The sequence below is a fragment of the Gracilinanus agilis genome, chromosome 5, assembly GCF_016433145.1.
Source record: "Gracilinanus agilis isolate LMUSP501 chromosome 5, AgileGrace, whole genome shotgun sequence".
NCBI lineage: Eukaryota > Metazoa > Chordata > Mammalia > Didelphimorphia > Didelphidae > Gracilinanus > Gracilinanus agilis.
In genome coordinates this window covers 290,309,436-290,329,940 of record NC_058134.1, presented here as the reverse complement: position 1 = coordinate 290,329,940, position 20,505 = coordinate 290,309,436, and the positions used below count along the sequence as shown (strand labels likewise).

The following is a 20,505-nucleotide window of genomic DNA, read 5'->3' as shown; positions in this document are numbered from 1 at the left end:
TCATGTAAGGGTTAAAACTTATGGTTGAACTAAATATAAGAGAACATGGCCACCCAAATTATAGCTCAAGTCAAAAATGACTTTTTATTTAGCAGCTTTATTTACAAAATAGAGAGAAAGAGTAAAGTAGAGAAATGTGAAAGAGGGTAGAGTAAGCAGTCTAGTTTATCACCCTCATGTTTCTCTGGTACCTGGCTCAACTCAGTTGCCTTCAGTTGGAGGGCCATTTAGCCAGAGGACCTATGTTGAGTAACCACGCAGCCTCCCAAGACAGCCTCTTTGGAAACCAATCTCTCCAGAAGCCCGGAAAGGAGTCAGCCTTTTCAGTCACCCACATTGTAGTCCACAGGGAAGAGCCAAGAGCAGTCTAACCAGAAGCAGTCCAAGATCCCAAGATGGAGCTCCTCCAAGGCCAAGTTCATAAGAGAAAGTGAGTTTGGACAGGAAGTTCAGGGTTTTTATAGTGCTTTTTCCACATCACTTCCTGTCCCTTCCTCCACTTTACAGAGACCAATTGCAGTCTTTAAATTTGCTCAGCACTGCCCAGGGGGCAGTCAGTGCTTCTGAATTATCACCCACTTTTGCAAGTGACTTGCGGACCTCCCCTACTTAGGTGTTAAGTAGGGGTATCTTCCTTTTGGAGCTGTAAACTCCTGTAGTAAGTAGTTTGTGGACTTCCCTTACTTTAGGGTTAAGTATGGGTATATTGCTTTTGTTGATTAATTTAAAAATAGACAAAGGGAAAGTTTGTCTGAGTCTGATTTGAAACTCAGGTTTTCCTCACTCAGATCTTCCCAGAATTCTATCTGCTGTACCACAAGCTATTGTAAAAAGAGAAAAAATTTTTAAAAATAGCTTTGTCTTTAAATTACAAGAATTTCATTTTGCCTCCTCAGACTGAGACCTTTGTTGGAACAAAATAAAAATAGTTCAGCAAATCCAGTGCAGTGATAAGATAATGCATGACAATGAATACAACATTTTGTCCTTGTGGACCCCCACTTCTCTCTATGAGAGATATATATGCTATGCTAATATTTCACTGTCTATTCTTTAGGTCCTTCATTGCTTTTTTAGTTACTCAGAATTTAACTTCTTTTTCAAGTGATATTTATATTTACATTATTGTAGCTATTGTGTATATTGTCCTCTTAGTTCTATTCCATTCAAGAAAGACTTCCTTTATTTTTCTTTCCTTTTTTAAAAATTTAAAAATTTTTATTCAGAATATTTTTCCATGGTTACATGATTCTATATTTTTATAAATCCCCCATAATCTTCAGTTCTTCTTATTAAATAATATTCTATTACATTATTAATGCCATCGTTTTTCTAACTATTCCTTAGTCAGATTTTTTTGCCCCTTGCTACAGCAAAGAGCACTATGGTTACTTTTGTCTATCCTGGGCCTTTGTTTGTCTTTCACTTTGTTGAAGGATATTCCACAAGGCCTTGTTTTTTTACCACCGGAGGACTTTGACCCAGACTCTTTGAGGTAGTGAGTTGGAAGAAGAGACAGTTTGGACTCCCATTTCTGGATTAGAGGCAAGACTAACAAGATGTATGGGAATGGGAATGGAAGGCATCTTGACTTCTTTCTCATAGGTTGGAAAAGATAGGAAAATATTATTTTCTTTCTCTTGGTTCTCACATACATGCTTGGAACATAATTAGAAAGGGAAATGGTAATTGTACGGAGTCATCATGACTTCATTAAGAACAGGTCATGCCAATATAACCTGATTTTCTTTTTATATAGGATTACTAAACTGGATGAGAGTAATGGGATTGTAGGGTCAAAGAGAGTAGACAGTTTATAATTATCTTGCATGATTCCAAAGTGTAATCCAGGATGGTTGGATTATTTCATAGCTGTACTGATGGTGGACATCAGTATGACTCTTTCCACATTCCCCCCAACATTTATTATTCCTATCTTTTTGTCAATTGCCAAATTTGCTTGATGTAACATGAAAGCTCAGAGTTGTTTTAATTTTCTCTTTTCTTTATTATTAATTATTTAGACTGCTTTTAATATGATCATTTATAGTTTACAATTATTTTAAAAATTGTTTGTAGCCTTTGACCAGTTATCTACTAGAGAATAATTTTTGCTATTATATAATCTTGATTTTTTATCAGTCATCCTTAAAGGACAGTTACAAAAATACCACACTTCTGCACACTGCTATTATACTTATTTAAAAGCTTTGAAGGATAATATATAGGGCACCAGGCCTGGAATTTGGAGGATCTGAATTCAAATGTGACCTTAGACTTTCTAGCTGTGTGACCCTGGACAAGTCACTTAATCCCAATTGCCTATCCCCTTGGCACTTTTCTGCCTTGGAATCAATATTTGGTATTGATTCTAAGACAGAAGGTAAATATTTTATTTTTTAAAAAATGGATCAAGTTCTATTGATTAGAAGGAAAGCTTCAGATACATTATGTATGTAAAGTTAAGTACAAGTTTATCATACATATCTACTATCTTTTTTTGGTGTATATGAGACAGGTCTTCTTTCTTAGGCATACTTGCCAAGAGCCCCATCTGCAGAAATGTCTAGCCTTCTGTACATCCACCTTAGCTATATTTCACAGTTACATTCCAGTAACAAATAGTTACATTCCAAATAAGCAAATTTTCTCCCACTTTTTCTGTTTTTATCATTTGTTAAGAAAACACAAGGTAATTATATAACTTAATTGTAGGGGTGCCTGGGGATCATGTCTGGGCAGGAGCTACCCTAACATTTTATAGCCAGTAAAGGTAGTTTTAGAAGGAAGGTCCAAAGATAGCAGCATCTCGGCAGCATTCTAGGCCCATGATGATGAACCTATGGCACATATGCCAGAAATGGCATGCCCATGCCCCTCCTGGCAGCTTCTCTCCTCCCCACCCCTCTGTACTTACTCTCCCATGACCAGAGCATGCTTAGGCCATACCCTTTCCCTTCTCTCTCCCCTGTCTGGGACGAGAGGCTACAGGGGGGCAGTGGGCGGGTGTCTCCTCTCCTGCCACTCAGCCCCACCCCCTAAAAGATCTCCACTTCCATCCTTCCTTCCCAGCCAGCTGCTAGTCTGGAGGGTGACCCCTCCCTCATAAAGGCTCATTATGCTCCCTCCATCCCCTGCTCTCATTCCCACATGGGGCGCAGCCCAATAGGCAGCTCTGGGGAAGCTGGATGCAGAGGCAGGTCCCCATGGCTTCAGGTGTTTTCCTCCCAGGCAGGAGCCAGCTGAACTGGGTGGAGAGGGGCACTCGGTCTCTGAACCACCCCGACCCCCAGCTTCCCCCACCTTCCAGGCTGATCCAAGCCCAGCAGCAGCTTCCTCACTCTGCCCCCTTACCCCATGTGTCTGGGTACAGGTGTGGTTCCCCATGGCCACAGGAGGCGGCTTGGAGGGACTGGGAACCCAACCCCCCATATAGGGGGGCAGGGCATGGCACATGGTGGGGTAGGGTATGGCATGGTGTCCCTAAAACATTCGCCATCACTGCTCTAAGCTAACAAAGTAAAGTTAATAATCAGAAGCTATCCCCAGCATGTGCCATAAGTTAATGGAAGAGAAGAATAACTGATTTACTGGGATTTCCCTTTGATTGCTAAGGGAGCAGCTCTAAGCTGGGAATCAGATGGTTTTGTCTGGCCTTGTTGACTTTAGTGATTGGTTAATGGTGTCTGTATTCCTGTTTCTTTCCAGAGTTGAGCTATCCTAAATGCAACAGAACTAACGAACAAAGCTGCTGCAGGATGAGAAGATGGCAGCTCGGCTGCTTGCACCACCAGGCCCTGATAGTTTCAAGCCTTTCACCCCTGAGTCCCTGGCTAACATTGAGAAGAGAATTGCTGAGGACAAGATTAAGAAGCCACCAAAGCAGGATGGCAGCCATCGGGATGATGATGAGGACAGCAAGCCCAAGCCAAACAGTGACTTGGAGGCAGGAAAGAGCTTGCCTTTCATCTATGGGGATATCCCACAAGGCCTTGTTGCTGTACCGCTGGAGGACTTTGACCCATACTATTTGACACAGAAAGTGAGTTGGAGGAAGAGAAGCCTTGGACACCCATTTCTGGGTTGGAGGCAGGACTAACAGGTGTATGGGAATGGGAATGGGAATGGGAAGGCATCTTAATCTCTTTGTCACAAGCTGGAAAAGATGGGAAAATATTTTCTTCCTTGTGTAGGTGATAGATACTTTGCCTGCCACTAGAAAGGGAAATGGTTGCTTATACAGAGTCATCATGGCTTTATTATAGCTCATGCCAATCTAACCTGATTTTCTTTTTAGGTAGCATTACTGAAGATAAGATAAATGTTGTAGATTAGGTTCACTGACATTTTAGCAGAGTTTTTGGTAAAGGATGTCACGTTCTTGTGGAGAAAGGTGACCTGTGGACTTGATGATAAACTTAATTAAATGGATTATGAATGGTTGGATAACCATAGTAGTTGATAACAGGTCTTATCAGTAGGGCAGGAGGTCTTCAGTAGAGGACCCCAGGGATCTGGGTTTCCTTGATTTATTAAGTAGCACCTCTGTATTATTTAATATGTTTATCAGTGACTTGGAGAAAGGAATAGATGACATACTTGTCAAATTTTCAGATGACATAAAGTTGGGAAGGACAGGTTAGACTACTGAGTTGGATCAATCAAAGTGAAATTTAATAGGAATTAATGTAAAGTCTTACTCTTAGGTTCAAGAAATCAAATATAAGAGGGTGAAGCATGGGTCTGGAAAAGATCTGGAGGTTTTAATGGACATTGGAGAGGAAGGTAATAAATCAAATTGTTTTAAATACTCTAGAAAAGCTCCCTATATTAAGGAATCTTGGAGTAAAATGCTGGATTGCATTAAGAAATAACGTTAGGAACAGGGAGATGCTAATCTTAGAGTACTCTGCCCTCATACCTTTGTTGTATTTAATTCTGGGTACCACAGTATAAGAAGGATTTTGATCATCTGGAAACTATCAAGAGGAGGGCAGCCTAGATGATCAAAGGCCTTAAGTCCATGTAATAAGAATTAATTGAAGGAGCTAGGCTTGTTTATTTTGGAGAGGAGAGGACTTAGAATATTGGCTGGCTTTGGGCATTTGAAAGGCTGTCAGGTGGAAGAGATATTTGGCTTGTTTTTTGGATTTAGACTGCAGAACCAACAAAGATACAAATTTAGGCTTGATGTCAGGACAAACTTTCTAATGATTAGAATTGTCCCAAAGGTTTGGGGGAGAGGAAAAGAACATGACATATATAACTATGAGGAAATATTCAAAATAAATATTAAAAAAAAAAAAAGAATTGTCCCAAAGGCTGTCTTGAGATGTGATGGAAGTCTTCAAGTAGTGATAAGATCTTGAATTCTCAGTTAGCTATTAGGCTTCTTCTAACTCCCAGATTCTGTGATTCTCACTTTTTAAAAACTTAATTTTGAATTTGGGACATGAATGTGAGAAATCTTTTTTTGAGGTTTCCTTCCGTGTTTTTGAACAAGGTGATCAAAAGCCAAAAAAAGTTCCTTGACAATAAACATGAAGATTTTCAATTTGAAAACTTGTAGCATATTGCTCTTTCTGCCTATTTATTTAGCCTTCCTCCTTTACTTTCTTCCTCCCTTTCTTCTGTCTCAGAATCAATACTGTTCATTGGTTACAAGGCAAAGGAGTGGCAAAGGCTAGGCAATTGGGGTTAAGTGACTTACCTAGGGTCACACAGCTAGGAAGCATCTGAGGCCAGATTTGAACCAAGGGCCTTCTGTCTCCAGGCCTGGCACTTTATCCCCTGAGCTATCTAGCTGCCCCTTAACTCACTGTACTTTCAAGCCCCTGATTTTCCAAAAGTTTTTTTTTTTTCTGAAAGAAATTTCTAGACTTTAATTTAAAATTTTTGTTGGCCCTACGTGTCATGTCTTTGTTAGCCAGGACTTACTTTCAGCCTGGCATCTATCTTTAGGAAAACAGTAGAAATTAGCCCACCAGTCAGAAAGTCATAAGGCCCTTTAAATGAGACTGCCAAGCCCAAACTCTCTTTGATGGAGCATCATCCTTGTCTGAGCTAAATAATGAACCCTTTTACTTTCCTCAGCAGTCTTAGCCTGCTACTTGGCTTTGTGATTCTCCGAATCAAAGTTCTCTATGTCTTAAGAGTATTTTGGCTTTGCTAAAATTCTTCTGTTAGCCATATTAATCAACCAAACTTACTTCTTTGATGTGTTGGTGTCATGTTTTCTTTTGTTCCTCTGCTTAGTAAACACATACAGCCTTTTCAGTGTACAAGGAACTTTCCTGAACACCTGTTCTTGTTTTCTCTTCATGTTGGTGGGAGTGGAAAGAGCTGTATTATACACAAAAGGTTTAGAATGCCTGATTTGGGGGCATCAAGTTAACACTCTGGATAGAATGCCAGGCCTAGAGGCAGGAGGACCTGAGTTAAAATTTGACCTCAGACATTTCCTAGCTGTGTGACCCAGGGCAAGACACTTAACCCCAGTTGCCTAGCCCTTGGTGCTTTTCTATCTTAGAAACTGATACTAAGACAGAAGGTAAGGGTTTTAAAAAAATGCCTGATTTGTAGTTTTTTAGGGGGAAAATCCTTTTTTATATAAACCATACATATGTATGTATATGTATGTAGTTATAATTTTTATATAGTATGTGCATATATATATTTAATATTAGTAATCTAGTAAAAGAATTATCATACGTACCCCCTATTTCACCTATCCCTTCTTTGGTCCCTCTTTCTTCTGTCCTTTCCTGATCCCCAGTTTTTCCCTGTCAGCTCTTATTCCTTTTATAGCTTGGCAGGAAAAGGCGGTCAAGATAATTGTACCACTTTTTGATTTTGTGTTCCTGAATAACCCTGCAATTTGTAAGGTCTTTGCCATTTTTTTCTCTGAAAAAAGGAAGTGGAAGAATATTAAATATTGAACAAAATGATGTGGGCATAGCCTGAGAATATTGTTGCTAGGAGAATAGCATTCAAGTTATCTGCAGAAACATGGGCTCCCAATCAGAGCTGTGTAATAGCTTTGGACCACAGAATCATGAATTTAGAACTGGAAGGGAAGGTAAAGGTTATCTAGCCCAAGCCTATTATTTTGCAGATAAGAAAACTGGGGCCTAGAGAGTTTAAGTAACTTTTCCAAGGTTATTCAAGTAAAAAGTTTTTAAGAAAAGTGAAGTATAATGTGTGTGTGGATACATATTACTTCTCTGTTTGTCCTTGTCCCCAATTCTTCCCTCCTATTCTGCTTCCCAAAACCAAGTTTTTTGACTTCAAATCTAGTATTTTTTCTTCCATATATGTTAGTAGGCTAAAATTTATACAGAGCATATTAAAACCTACCACCTTTCTAGGTATAGTCAACATAGACTTGTCATAAGATTTTTCTCTTCCTATTTGTACAACTTGTGACTTTCCATCTTCCTCTGGAACAATCAACAATTATTTGAGACAAAATTTTGAGTTCAATTGAACTCAAAATCTGTCAGTTTTCCTCCAACTGAAATTTAATTCTAAGTTACTGATTTGTTTCTACAATAGAAATAAATCTTTACCAGACCCCTGATGCTGGAGGTGATTGTAGCTTGAAAAAGTATTTGGTTTGAGTTTTTTTCCCCTCTGCATTGAATTGACCAATTTTTCATATGGGTAGAGGACATCTTAATGTTTATTGATGGTAGGGGAAGAACCCTGCTTCAGTCTAAAGTAAATCATTCATTATCTTTGTGTGCATAGGTAAAGACTTCTAAAGACCTCTAAAGACTTCTCCCTTGCCAAGAGTGAAAAAAAGTGCTCTACTTAGAGCTCTCTGGCTGAGTACTTAAAGTTTCTTGGTTCAGTAACTTACTTTTGATGTGTCTGTCTGTCTATTCATCTGTCTGTCTGTACACTTGTCCATCTGTCCGTTTGCCCATCCATCCATCCATCCATCCATCCATCCATCCATCCATCCATCCACCTCACCAATTCCAATAACCCAAAGCTTACCATTATAAGTGAAATCCAAGTTGGAAGCCATCTCTTATCTTGATTTGGTGAGAAAAAAATGCAACACTAAGGTTATCTACTTGAATCCCTCCAATGTGTTTCAAAAAGGACATGCTCTAGTTTCTTATAAAAATATTTCACTGACTTTTCTGAGCCAAAAGTCTTTGCAGAACCTATTATTATATAACCTACAAGAAGTGTACCTAGGAAACACAGTTTGCAAATACTTTAAATGTGAATTGAACTGTTGAAAAGAGAGTTTTGCTTTCCTTAGTTTCTGTTAAAACAACCCACCCCCCAAAAAAAAACCCTGTTTTTGAGCATTGATTTTTTAGAAAATTAATTTTGAAGGAAAAGTGCAAAAAAGAAAACATTAGAAAACTTCTACCTTGATGCTTCATTGATCCTAAGTTCTCCAAGACTTTGCCAATAAGCTTAGTTACAGTCTCTTATCTGAGGACAGCCAAGCTAAATTGGGAATGACTCATGGTTCACCTTAAGATCATGAACCAACCAATCATTTAAATCAAAAAGATATTGGAACATGTGCTGGTGGAGCAAAATTACAGGTTTTCAAAATTCCACCCTTTGCTAGAGGTCTTTCCTGTAGGTCCAAGCACCCTCTTTCCATCTTTTTTCTCTCCTTCCACTAGTGCCTTCCCTCTGGGATTACCTCCCATCTACACTGTCTATATATTCTATTTATACCTAGTTGTTTGCATGTTGTCAAATGTGAACTCTTGAGGCCAGGTAATCTATTTTTTACCTCTCTCTGTATCCCCAGTGCTACCACTATTATTGATTGCTTATTCAAAAAATATGATTTCCAAAGCAAATTCCCACGAAGGTTGTAGGAGATGAACTTCCTTTAATATCAGAAGTTAATGTATGTTTTGAGGTTTCCCCCCCATTCACCTTATAATCTTCATTAAATGTTCCCAGTAAGAGTTTTATATTTTTATGAGTATCAAAAACATAATGCATATAAAATGTCTTTAACATTTCACTATATAAATATTACTATGATGATGACCTGAACATTTGACTCTTAGAATTAGTAGACCTGATTTCTAGTTATAGTTCTTTTGGGAATTTATCATGTGAATTATTAATAGATCATTTGAAAGAGTAGTTGGTGGCACAGTGGAGAAAGATCCAGGCCTGGAGATGGGTGGTCCTGGGTTCAAAACTGACCTCAGACAGCTCCTAGTTGTGTGACCCTGGGCAAGTCACTTAACCCCACTTTAATCACTCTTCTGCCTTGGAACTGATATTTAGACAGAAGGTATGGGTTTAAAGAAAAAAAAAAGCTAATTTGGGCAAATTACTTAACCTCTCAAGCATCTCTATTCCTATCTCTAAAGTGGAAATAATGGTAATATATATTCTACCTACCAACTCACATGAGGATCACATGAGGTAATATGTGACAGTTCTCTGAAAAAGATAAAGCATTCTACAAATGTAAGATGCCACAATGATTGTTACATTAATAATAACCTATTATATAGAATTAATGACTTAATTATTATATGAATAATAGCTACATTGTTTGCCTTACTGTCCCTTTATTCCTCTTCTCCCTCCCCCTGCCAAATTGGCTCTATTATAGGACTGGTCAAAAAGACAGTGTATGAGGGGCAGCTGGGTAGCTCAGTGGATTGAGAGCCAGGCCTAGAAATGGGAGGTCCTAGGTTCAAATCCGGCCTCAGACACTTCCCAGCTGTGTGACCTTGGGCAAGTCACTTGACCCCCATTGCCTACCCTTGCCACTCTTCCACCAAGGAACTAATGCGCAGAAGTTAAGGGTTTAAAAAAAAAAAAGACAGTGTATGTGACTTCTCTGCTCTGGCTTACTGATCAAGATGAAATTACTGCTGCTAATGCTAGAGAATTGTTGTGAAGTGCTACTAGCTCATTACTGTGATGTTACTTTTCCCATTTTGAGTTTTACTCAAGAGTATATTTGCCTGCTGATTCTCTCTGCCTCAGCTTTCTCATCTATAAAATGGCCTCTAAAGTTCCTTCCAGCTCTAAATTTATGATCCTCTGATTCCTTGAAAACCTTCTACCTATGTGACCTTGATTAATTTTCTTAACTGCCCATATTGTTTTACGTTCCTTGCATCTGAGCCCACAGTAAAAGGAGATAGATGTTGGGAGTGGGATTCTTTCCTTTTTGGTTTGTGTTCTATTAAATGTGAGTCATCCAATAAACAATCATGAGAAAAAGGAATAATGGGAAATGCAAAGAGAAATAGCTGGCTTATCCGTTCTCTCCCCCTCTGCTTCCCCTACTCAAGGAACCAGTATAGGATTTCAGCCTAGTAGGGGAGATATGTCAGAGTGTAAGAAGTGAATACTGAGAAGGGGTGTAAAATATCTTTCAAATGTTTGGCAGTGAAGGGAATAGGGAATGGCAGGAAATTTCATTTTAGAATAGGAAGGCTTGAACATGTTTATAGACTGAGAGGAAGGAACTGATAGAGAGGGTGAGATAAAATATTTGAGAGCATAAGAGGAGGAATTACTAATAGTGCCAGGTCCCAAAAGAAGCAGGAGAGAGAGCATTGGTAACAAAATGGAGTGGTTTCCTAGGGCAGATGAAGAGACTCAACTTCTTCTTTTGAGACAGAGAAGAAAAAAGGAGAGAAAATGACTGAAGAGACAGAAATTTTGACATATGGAGGAAGGGAAAACCACTGACGAAGTAGGAGGTTAAACCCCTGATGAGTGAGGATAGTTCAGTTGGGGTTAGGGCTTGTGTAAAAGGTTTGGAATCACTACTGTGGGAAAGATAGCAGGACTATCTAAGAGTGAAAGAGAAAATTAAGGTTATTTCAGTGAAGGCTCAATTGGATTAGATAACAGAATTTGCAGCGGATGCAATCAATAGATTTTTTTGACCTTTTCCCCAGTGCTTGAATATGCTCTTTTTTTTTCTCTTCACGCATTTGACTGCCACCTACCTTTTATCTTTTTAGTCTCTCTCTCTCAAACTAGGGTGTATACTGTTTGTACTAAAATTTCATTCTTTTTCTGGCTTGTAGAAATGCAGGCTAATTGGGATAAGGCCTGGTCACTGACAGTTGAGTATTGGAGACCCAGGTAGCCTTGGTATCTGGTAGCTCTGTCTTCTTTTTGACTTCCTTGCTGCTTGGATAAATATATCTTAACACTGAACTACTTAATAAACACAAATTTTTCAAAGGTAGTATCTTGCCTATTTGAAAAATAATTTGAAAAATCATTAAGATGAACATAGTATGAAATAGGATGGAACTGGATAGTATAGGAAGCTTTTGAACAGAGACCATCTAAGGAAAGCAAGTAGATATTACTAGTCACTAGAGGTGAGCTGATAGTAATCTTTTGAACACTAAATTTGGTTGTAAGTCTCCTGGGAGCCAAGGCAAAAAGGGAAACAAATAGAGCTATATTTTCTCCCCAAAGGAAGCTTATTATCTGTAGAGACTTTTCTGTAACACAGTTTAAGCAAGAATATATTGTATGGGCACTAAATAAAGGACATTAGGTGAATTCTTGAACTATAATTTTGCTAAAAACTATCAAATAGAAGGTTTTTCTATTGCCCATTCCAAAAAGACTGCATGCATAACTTAAAATCATATGCCAATAAAGGCATTTCTATGGTGGACATAGTATGGCTTAGGTACTTTTAGGGATCCAACTTAGAAAATCATGGATTCAGTAGTTCAGGTGCTTATGGACTGACTCTATGAATTTTTCAGATTTATTAAGCAAGATTTTGGCCTTGGGTCACAGAAAATTCTTGATTTATCTATAGATAGACTTTGTTGTTGGTTAAAGCAAGAGTCAGACATTTCAGATGCTTGACATAAAAGAGAAAAGTAAAATTGGTGTCATATTGATTGAAGAAATCTGAGCTTGAAAAAAATTTGGGACAAGTATTATCATAAGTTGCCTTTTCCAAATGAAATGCCTGATTGTGATATGGAGTAATTCTCAGAGGTTATGCCAAAAGAGTACAAGACCAAGTAGGAAAGGCTTTCAATATGGGCCCAGGGATGAACTTGTAAGTCTGTTTCCAGGAACCAGCCTACCTGAATTCAAATAGGCTCATTACTAGGTTGTACAAGAGGATGGATTTTTTGGCTATAGCAACTCAGAAAAACCACATATTAAGTTACGAAGAATTTGCAATCTATCCTGGTGGACATTTCATGTCAAGAAACCTAAGGCTCCTTCAAGCATTGATGACACATTACCAGCTAATTACCAAAAAATAACTGGTACAGCCTGTATAGAATTTTATTAAATACTGATTTTTTTTTCCTAAACCCCTGCACCTCGGTGCACTGTCCCATAGGTGGAAGATTGGCAAGGGTGGGCAACGGGGGTCAAGTGACTTGCCCAGGGTCACACAGCTGGGCTGTGTAGAATTTTAAAAAGTTCTTTTTGATTACTTTGTGGGCTGTTAGCAGCAACACATACCTAGAACTAGCTGAATAAATTGACCTTTTGGTTGATTTGATCATTTAAGTGTGAATGAATGTTTACCAAATACAAAAAACTGTAATGGTAATATTATTGAAACTGAATGGTTTTTTTGTGTGAATACCTTTAAAAAGAAAGAAAGGAAGGAAGGAGGAAAGGAAAAAAGGAAGGAAGGAAGGAAGGAAGAGAGAAAGAAACAAAGAAAGAAAGAAATGTGGCTGCATAGAACATTTCAAGGGGCCCACATCTGGCCTACAGGCTGTAGTTTGCCCATCACTGGTTTAGGGAGTAGTATGAAGTGAGCCTGGAAAGATATATTGAAGCCAAATTATAAAAAGCATCAATTGCCTGGCTAAGAAGCTGATATTTTGATCAAGAAACTTTAGGGAGCCACTGCAGGATTTTGAGCAGAGGAGTAATTTTGGGAGATCTATGTTTATGGCACCATGTCATAGAGGTGAAAGGCTGGCATCACGGAGATGAATTTGGAATCTATTTTAGTAGTTTGAGTGGCCCTCTGCGAAGATGTTGGCAGTGGGAGTGGATGGGTTTGAAAAGTACTAGTAGGCAAAAGTGATAGTTCTGGGCAACTGCTTGAAAAGAAAGGTTGAGGAAGAAGGAAAAGTCAGAGATATCTCTTGGTTTCAAGATGGGTGATGGGAAGCATTAATAGAAACAAAATGATTAGAAGAAGGGGCAAAATAAATTCCATTTTGGACATCTTGAGTTTGAGATATGAGCAACTTGTTCAGATGTGGGTAGCTAGCAGGAATTTGGCAAGATGGGACTAGAACTCAGGGTATATCAGGATAGGGATAGGTAAATACATAAATCTAGGAAGTTATCTGCTTAGCAGTTAAACAGAGAAGAGAAGAGCACAATATATAAGGCTTTGGGCTATGCTAACATATAGTGGAAGAAGGAGAAGGAAAAACCAGTGACCAAAAAAAGTGACCTAGAAGGAATACCAAGGTAGGAAGGAAACCAGAAGGGAGCCAGAGTCAGATAAGGAGACAATCAAGGAGGGGGTGTTCAGCCAGGTCCAAAGTTGTGGCAAGTTCAAGGAAGACGAGGACTGAGAAGAGCACCTATCCCTTAAATCAGTGATGGGCAATCTACGAACCCACCCCCCACCCACCCAGCCTCTTGGGCCAGATGCAGGGGTGTAGTTTGCCCATTGCTGCCTTAAATGGTCACTGGTAACCTAGGAGAGAGTCATTTCAGTAGAGTGATGGGGACAGAAGCCAGACTGTAGGAGACTAAGGAATGAATAGGTAATGAGGATTTCAGCAGGGATAGACTGCTCATTCTAAAAGTCTAACAGTGAAGGATAGGAAAGAGGATGATAATTTGAAGGAGGTAATGGAATTAAAAGGAAGCTTTTTACTACAGATCATTAGAATGGTTGTCTGGCTGAAAGACTCTTCCTTTGGAATTTGTTTTTTGAGTAAGCCTTAGCTCCATGTTAACACATCAGAGGCTAAAATAAGACTCCATGTCTTACTTGAACACAAGATTAAATACTTCTATTGTGCCATGATACTTACCAAGGCAGCACAGTGGACTGGAAAGTCTCAGAAGGCCTTTGTTAGAATTAAAGTTCACGTTTTTAGTTGTATGACTTAGGGAAAGTCACAATATCTCTGAATCTTGGTTTCCTCCTCTGTAAAATGGGATTAGTATCAATGAGGTAACAATGCAATACAGCAGAAAGATTGTCATATTTGGAGTTAGAGAACTTCAGTTAAAATTATACTTTTGCTACTTGCTACGTGGGGTTCAACAAGTCACTTAACCTTTCTGAGTCTTGGTGTCCTCAACTAGAAGGGTTAGATGGCCCTGCAGTCCCCTTTATTTCTAACTTTCCAAAATGGTTAACAGTAGCCATCTAGAAAGGGAGAGAAGGGAAGCTTCTGGTTTCAGGGAACCACACATTTTAGAGTAGACAGAGTAACAGAGTTCCAGCTAGGGAAATGAGTATACAAATTCAAGACTGCTGTTGAACTATTTAGGTGAATGAAGTAACTTTTTGTGGCTTTTTAATTGCCCTTAAAAAAAACCAGGCCCTAAACAATGGCGGCCACATTCCTCACTTATAGTCTAATGGCTAGATCTAAAGTCTTCCATTGAGAACTATCTTAACTCAATTTTCTTGTAGGGGATATTTTGGGTCTGTCCCCCACTAGATTCATCCTGGCTCATATATTTCCTTGTGTTTTCTAAGATTATGCCATCACATTACTAGCTTTGACAGGCCCATTCTGCTAGGCTAGAAAGGCTTCAAGAATAGAGCCAGCATTAGAGGAGTAGCCCAGTCAAAATTCAGAGAGGCTCATCACTAGATCTTGAAACATCAGGTGATGGGCTCTTTGACAACTGCCACCACAACAGATTTGGGGAGGATCAGTGTAGGGCTTCCTCATACCAGTATAATCACATTTCCCAAGAAGTCTGAAGAACTTATTTGTAAGAAATAAGCCTAACCATAGTCTTTAGGTAACCTCACCTGATTTCCATCTGTAGTGCTATCTTAATGACTTTGGTGGATATTTTTAGTCATCCATCTATTTTTTATTTCCTGGTGGTCTTTTTGATTAAAATAGGGTGGAAGATGATTAGTAAAAGGCTCGTTTTTAACTTATTTAAAGTTGATGGGTAGTGAAATGGGAAATTCCTCCTAAAAGGTATAGTAAATAGAGTATTCTCAAATCCTCAAGTCTTGGAAAGTTCATTTTAAAATTTTACTCCATCTTATTCCTAAAAACCTCATCATTCCCATATGTATATTTGCAGGTTGAGGAACAAAACAAACTAAAGGGAAATGGTGAGTGTTTACAAAGTCTTGCTGTGCCTTCTATGATAGTGGAACCTCCAAAGAGAGCACAGATGTGTCCTTATGTGTCCCCAAGCACTTAACACTACCTGCAGTAGGTATTTAACAAATGTTTGTTGAATAGTCCAGGTTTACATTAGAGGTAAGCAAGGGAGACTGATGAAGTCAATAATGCTGGACTCCTAATTAGAGAGAGATGTACAATTCCTCGTGGACTATCCCAGAGAGTTGTATTTAACATTATATGCTTGTGATAATGAGTTCAACCAAGTAATTCCTCTTTGGTTCAAGTGGTTATTCTAGTAAAAAGAGGCCATGGAGAATTTTCCCAATCCAGATTTCATATTGATGAATCCTTAGCAGAACTCATGCCAACTATAGTGTTTAAGGTTCTTAGAATCAGCCGGGTTAATAAATAGCTGTGAGAAGGATTTCATATTGATTCTGGATATTTGAGGAAATGACATGTAAAATAATAGGGAAGATACAGGCAGATATACAATGAAGGATGCCAGTATTAGTGGAGTTGCTCCAGCCTAGCACAGCTGGACTGAGATGAAATAGCCATAGTGGCCCATTTCCTCCTTTCCCCTTTTAAGGTCTAGCTGTCCCAGGGCTCATAAATTTTATTGATTACAGTATATGGTTGGTGAGAATAAAATTAGATGAGTGTCAGCCTGTTGAAGACATAAGCCACGTCCCACAACTAAGATTTTATTTCTAGGGACAGAGTCGTTAGAGTGTTGGATAGCAAAAGTGGCTTTGGGTCAGTATCTACAGGAAGCAAAAGATTTCCAATTGGGTGAGTGCTTATGAGAGAAGAAAAGAAGCAAGGAAACAAGAATTTATGAACACCTACTATGTGCTACCACACTGTGCTAAATGCTTTAAAATATCCCTTTGGGTCCTCACAACAACCTCGGGAAGTAGGTGCTACTGTGATCCCCATTTTACAGTTGAGGAAAATTGATAGTTGGCTAAACCAACTTATGCAAAGTCCCCCAGCTAGGAAGTGTCTGTGATAGATTTGAACTCAGGTCTTCTAGGTTCTAGGCCTAATACTCTATCCATTGGGCAACCTTGCTGTCTCTGAATGACCAGAGCATCTGATTGAGTGGAAAAGGAAGTTTCAATAAGTTTTACAAGTTAGTCATTATGTTTGAAAGTATCTTAACCTAACCCATGCTGGTTTCTTTCTCATTCTCAGAGGTATGCTCAGAGGATCTCATGAGAAACCAAGTACCATGAGAATAGGGGTTGGCTTGCTTGATCCCTGTGTCTTCTCTACAGTACATGACACAATGACTTACAGATATTGTGAATATTGGTTAAGCAAAACCACCTCTTCAATAGATTTCTGGTACTCAAGAAGCTCATTAAAATTTGTAGCCATTAATGTTTGTTGCGCATGCTCTGGGGCTTTGAGATTTCATAGTACTCTCATTATATTCATATCAGTGATTCTGTCCAGGGAGTGGTGAGATAGCCCCACAGATTGAAAGCTTCCTCATCAGGGGAAGCTGACTTCTCCTTTACTTTCATAAGAAGAAAAAAGGAATGGAGACATTCCAAACAGATCAGCTAAGTTATGAAGGGCTTTAAAAGACAGAGAAATTTATATTTAACCCTGGAGACAATAGGGAGCCATTAGAGTTTGCTGACTAGAGGAGTGCCATGCTCGGATCTGCACTTTGAGAACTGAGCAGAAGATGGAGTGGATTAAGGAGAGATTTGAGGCAGAGAAGCCAACCTTAAGTCTATTACAGTGGACCAGGCATAAGGTGATGAGGAACCATATCAGCAGTATTGAAGGGAAGAAAGAGGTATATAAGAAAGATGTTAAAAAGGTAGAATCAACAGGACCTGGGCAGGTAGGTGGTTTAGTGGATTGAGAGCCAGGACGAATCCTAGGTTCAAATCTGATCTCAGACACTTTCTTTCTGTGTGACTCTGGACAAGTCATTTAATTAACCCCTGTTGCCTAGCTCTTGCCACTCTTCTGCCTTGGAGCCAATACCTAGCTTTGAGAAGGTAAGGGTTTTTGTTTTGTTTTGTTTTTTAAAGAATCAATAGGACCTGGCAACAGATTGGATATTGGAGATGAGAGGGAAGAATTGAGGATGAAATAATGAAGCAGCTATTTGGTTTTTTTTCCATTTTTTTATTGTCATGCAAAACATACTTCCTTATTGGTCATAGTTGTAAGAGTACACTCATATTCAACGAAAACCCCAAAATGAAACCATAAATACACTGATGTGAAAGAAAACTCCAACAGTTCTTTCTCTGGAGGTGGATAGCATTCCCTGTCAAAAGTCTTTCAGGATTGTCCCAGATCATTGTATTGCTAAGAGTAGCCAAGTTTTCACAGGTGATCATTGTATAATATTGCTGTTATTGTATACATTGTTCTTCTGGTTCTGCTTAATTCATTCTGTATCAATTCCCACAGATCTTTGTTGCTATTTGTTGTCCTGATAACAACAGAGAAGTTTTTTGCATTTCTGAGGCATGTACCCTGAGACATAACAGAGAATGTTTCAAGACTTTTCAAAAATGGATGGCAGCTACTCACTATTAGTGAATAATATGGGCACAAATGAAATCAAAAGGAACCTAAAAATGTTGCCAATGTTTATTGTCTTGAATGAGAAATCAAAGATCACAGGGCATGAATTGTATTTTCCTCACTGTTCCCTCTTGGAAGCAAGTATGTAGGAGAGAAAAGTTAACTTGAACCAGTGGTGGTCTAAAGAATGGCATCTGAGAAAGGGATTTGAATTTCTGGATCATGATTTACAATACTTACAGATTCCTTGTCAGATATGAAGTAGACCTATCAAAGGTTGGTAAGAATACATTTGCAAGTATCTAATCCAAATGGCTGTAAATTAAAAAGGATGGGCAAGCATAAAGGTTGTCTATGTATAAGCCCAAAGTTAGATACCAGAGAGAGGAGGCACAGAAAAGGAAGACAAATAGGAGCTGAGACACCCAGAAATTCCCAGGAACCTATAGTCAACAAAAAGAGTAGTTGACTGAACTCAAAAAGTAGTTGTTAAAATAGTGTCAGTGTGGGAATAGGTTTCCAGTGGAGTGCCCCAGAGATCTGTGCTTAGTCCTGTGCTGTTTTAACAGCTTTGTCAATACTTTAATATATGCAGATGACACAGAGCTAGAAGGGAATAGAGCAAAAAGCAATGAATGCCACTTATAGTCCAAAGAGATACTGACAGACTAGAGCATTGGACTAGTAAGATGAAATCTCATAGGAATAAATGTAGTCTTTTACTTGGATACAAAACAAACAGCTTCACAAATATAATATTGGGAAGATGTAATTAGAATTTTGGCATATTGCAACAATTATTGTTAGCACTGTGATTTGGCAGCCAAAAAAATTGCTGATATGATCTTGGGCTACATTAAGAGGATGGAGCTTCCAGAAATGGGAAAATAATAGGCTCATTGTACTCTGCCCTTTAAGAAGGATTTTGATATGATGGAAAATGTCCAGAGGAGGGCAACCAATATAGTGAAGAACCTTAAGTCTAAGAGAATTGGTATAGCACATCAATTCATTGGAATAGTCAGCAAAAGCTATATGTAGGAAGTAGGCTTTGACTCATGTTGGGCATCTTTATAGTAGGATGGACAAAGAACATCAGGCCTTCAGGTAGATGAGCTTTTATTGGTACACAAATACTTTGGGCTTTACTCTATCTTAAAATCATTTCAGTGTTCAGCTGTAGGAGTTCCAGGAACCAAAACACATTGTGCCATAGCATCCAGTGGCTTTCATCAAAGATGGCATTTGGGTCTAGAGGAGTCAAGGGTGGGAAATGTGGCAGAGCTAGGGAAGAGAGGCTGGGATGACTGCCCTATGTAGCTCTACCTCTCTGAAGCAAAGAGCCAGGCTGCTTGCAGGTGAAGGACATTAGGAAGGCCAAAACAATTCGATGAGTTGCTTCCAAGAGTTTGAACTGGATGTAAACCAAAGCCAAGAGCAATTGGAGAAGCACAAAGAGGAAGATGGCTCATCTGGCAGGATATACCTGGGTAAATAGAAAGGGAAATGAGATCCATGTAAATTGACAGTCTGAATATTTGGAGATTTCCTGTCTTCTCAACAGACTGGCTTTGAATTGTAATGTGATGAAATACCACAAACACTTGTCCCATATAGAAAAAGAACAGCTGTAATCAATTAGCAAGTTTGGGTGAGAATGGCCAGAGATCATGACTTGAAGTGGAGAGTTGTTATATCAGGGCTTTCCCCTACTTCTCCTCTTGCCCTATTGTGTTATTGTCTTGTTCTTCTGTGTAGCTTCTGATCTCATGAGTAAAGTGCAGGCCCTTTTCTGACCACTTGACTGAAGAAAACAATGTGGGCATCAGTAATAGCTAGAAAACTTGTTTGGCTCTTTAATAGTACTCACTAACCGAGGCTCTAATTCTCTGGAACAAAATATCCAGTTTTGGCTTTTTCTAGACCTGTGCTTTAGTTGAATTAGGGAACTCCAAATGAGGAGACTTGCTCAGCTAATTCTTATGAGGACTTATTCTGCAACTTATAATCTTAAGAGCACCGCCTGGGATGTAGGGAGGTTAACCATGCTACCTGTCATCAAACTTGGTTGATTTTTAAAAATAACAATATTTTAACCAACTTCTAGCATATTGCAGTCCTACCTGACTTTCACTTTACGCAGCTGATCTATCCTCTTCTTTTTGCCTCATCCTGACTTGAGGTGACTGGCTTTCCTTGCCCCTGTGAAACTTTTAAGCTATTAAAAAAAGTATTTATTATTAGTGAGGCAAGAAGCAGTAGTTCCATATCTTCTCACAATCCTTTGGCCTTTTGGGAAGTATCACAATGTACATATATTCAACTTGTCATTATCAGTGTGAATTTTAATCCTTTTCCTTTGTTCTACTAGGCAGGTCACTTAATTTGGTATTAATAGATGTATAAGCCTACCCTTTACTCTATCCAGATCATTGATGGCACTATTAAGCTGATCAAGACTTAATCATTTAGAATTCTGTCTAACATGACCCCAGTGGACATAGAGCCATGTTGATAATAACATTATTGCTGCCAAGCCATCTTCCTTCCTTCCTTCCTTCCTTCCTTCCTTCCTTCCTTCCTTCCTTCCTTCCTTCCTTCCTTCCTTCCTTCCTTCCTTCCT

General features: G+C 38.9%; 1 protein-coding gene across 9 annotated transcripts in view; it reads left to right on the top strand.

The window, feature by feature from the left end:
- The first annotated feature begins 3,766 nt into the window (after positions 1 to 3,766).
- Positions 3,767 to 20,505, top strand: part of SCN8A (sodium voltage-gated channel alpha subunit 8) — a 133,702-nt gene continuing 116,963 nt past the window's right edge. For all 9 annotated transcript variants that reach the window (XM_044678706.1, XM_044678704.1, XM_044678700.1 and 6 more), the window contains exon 1: positions 3,767 to 4,042. In XM_044678706.1, coding sequence (XP_044534641.1) covers positions 3,767 to 4,042 — 276 coding nt within the window. The remainder of the gene's footprint in view (positions 4,043 to 20,505) is intronic.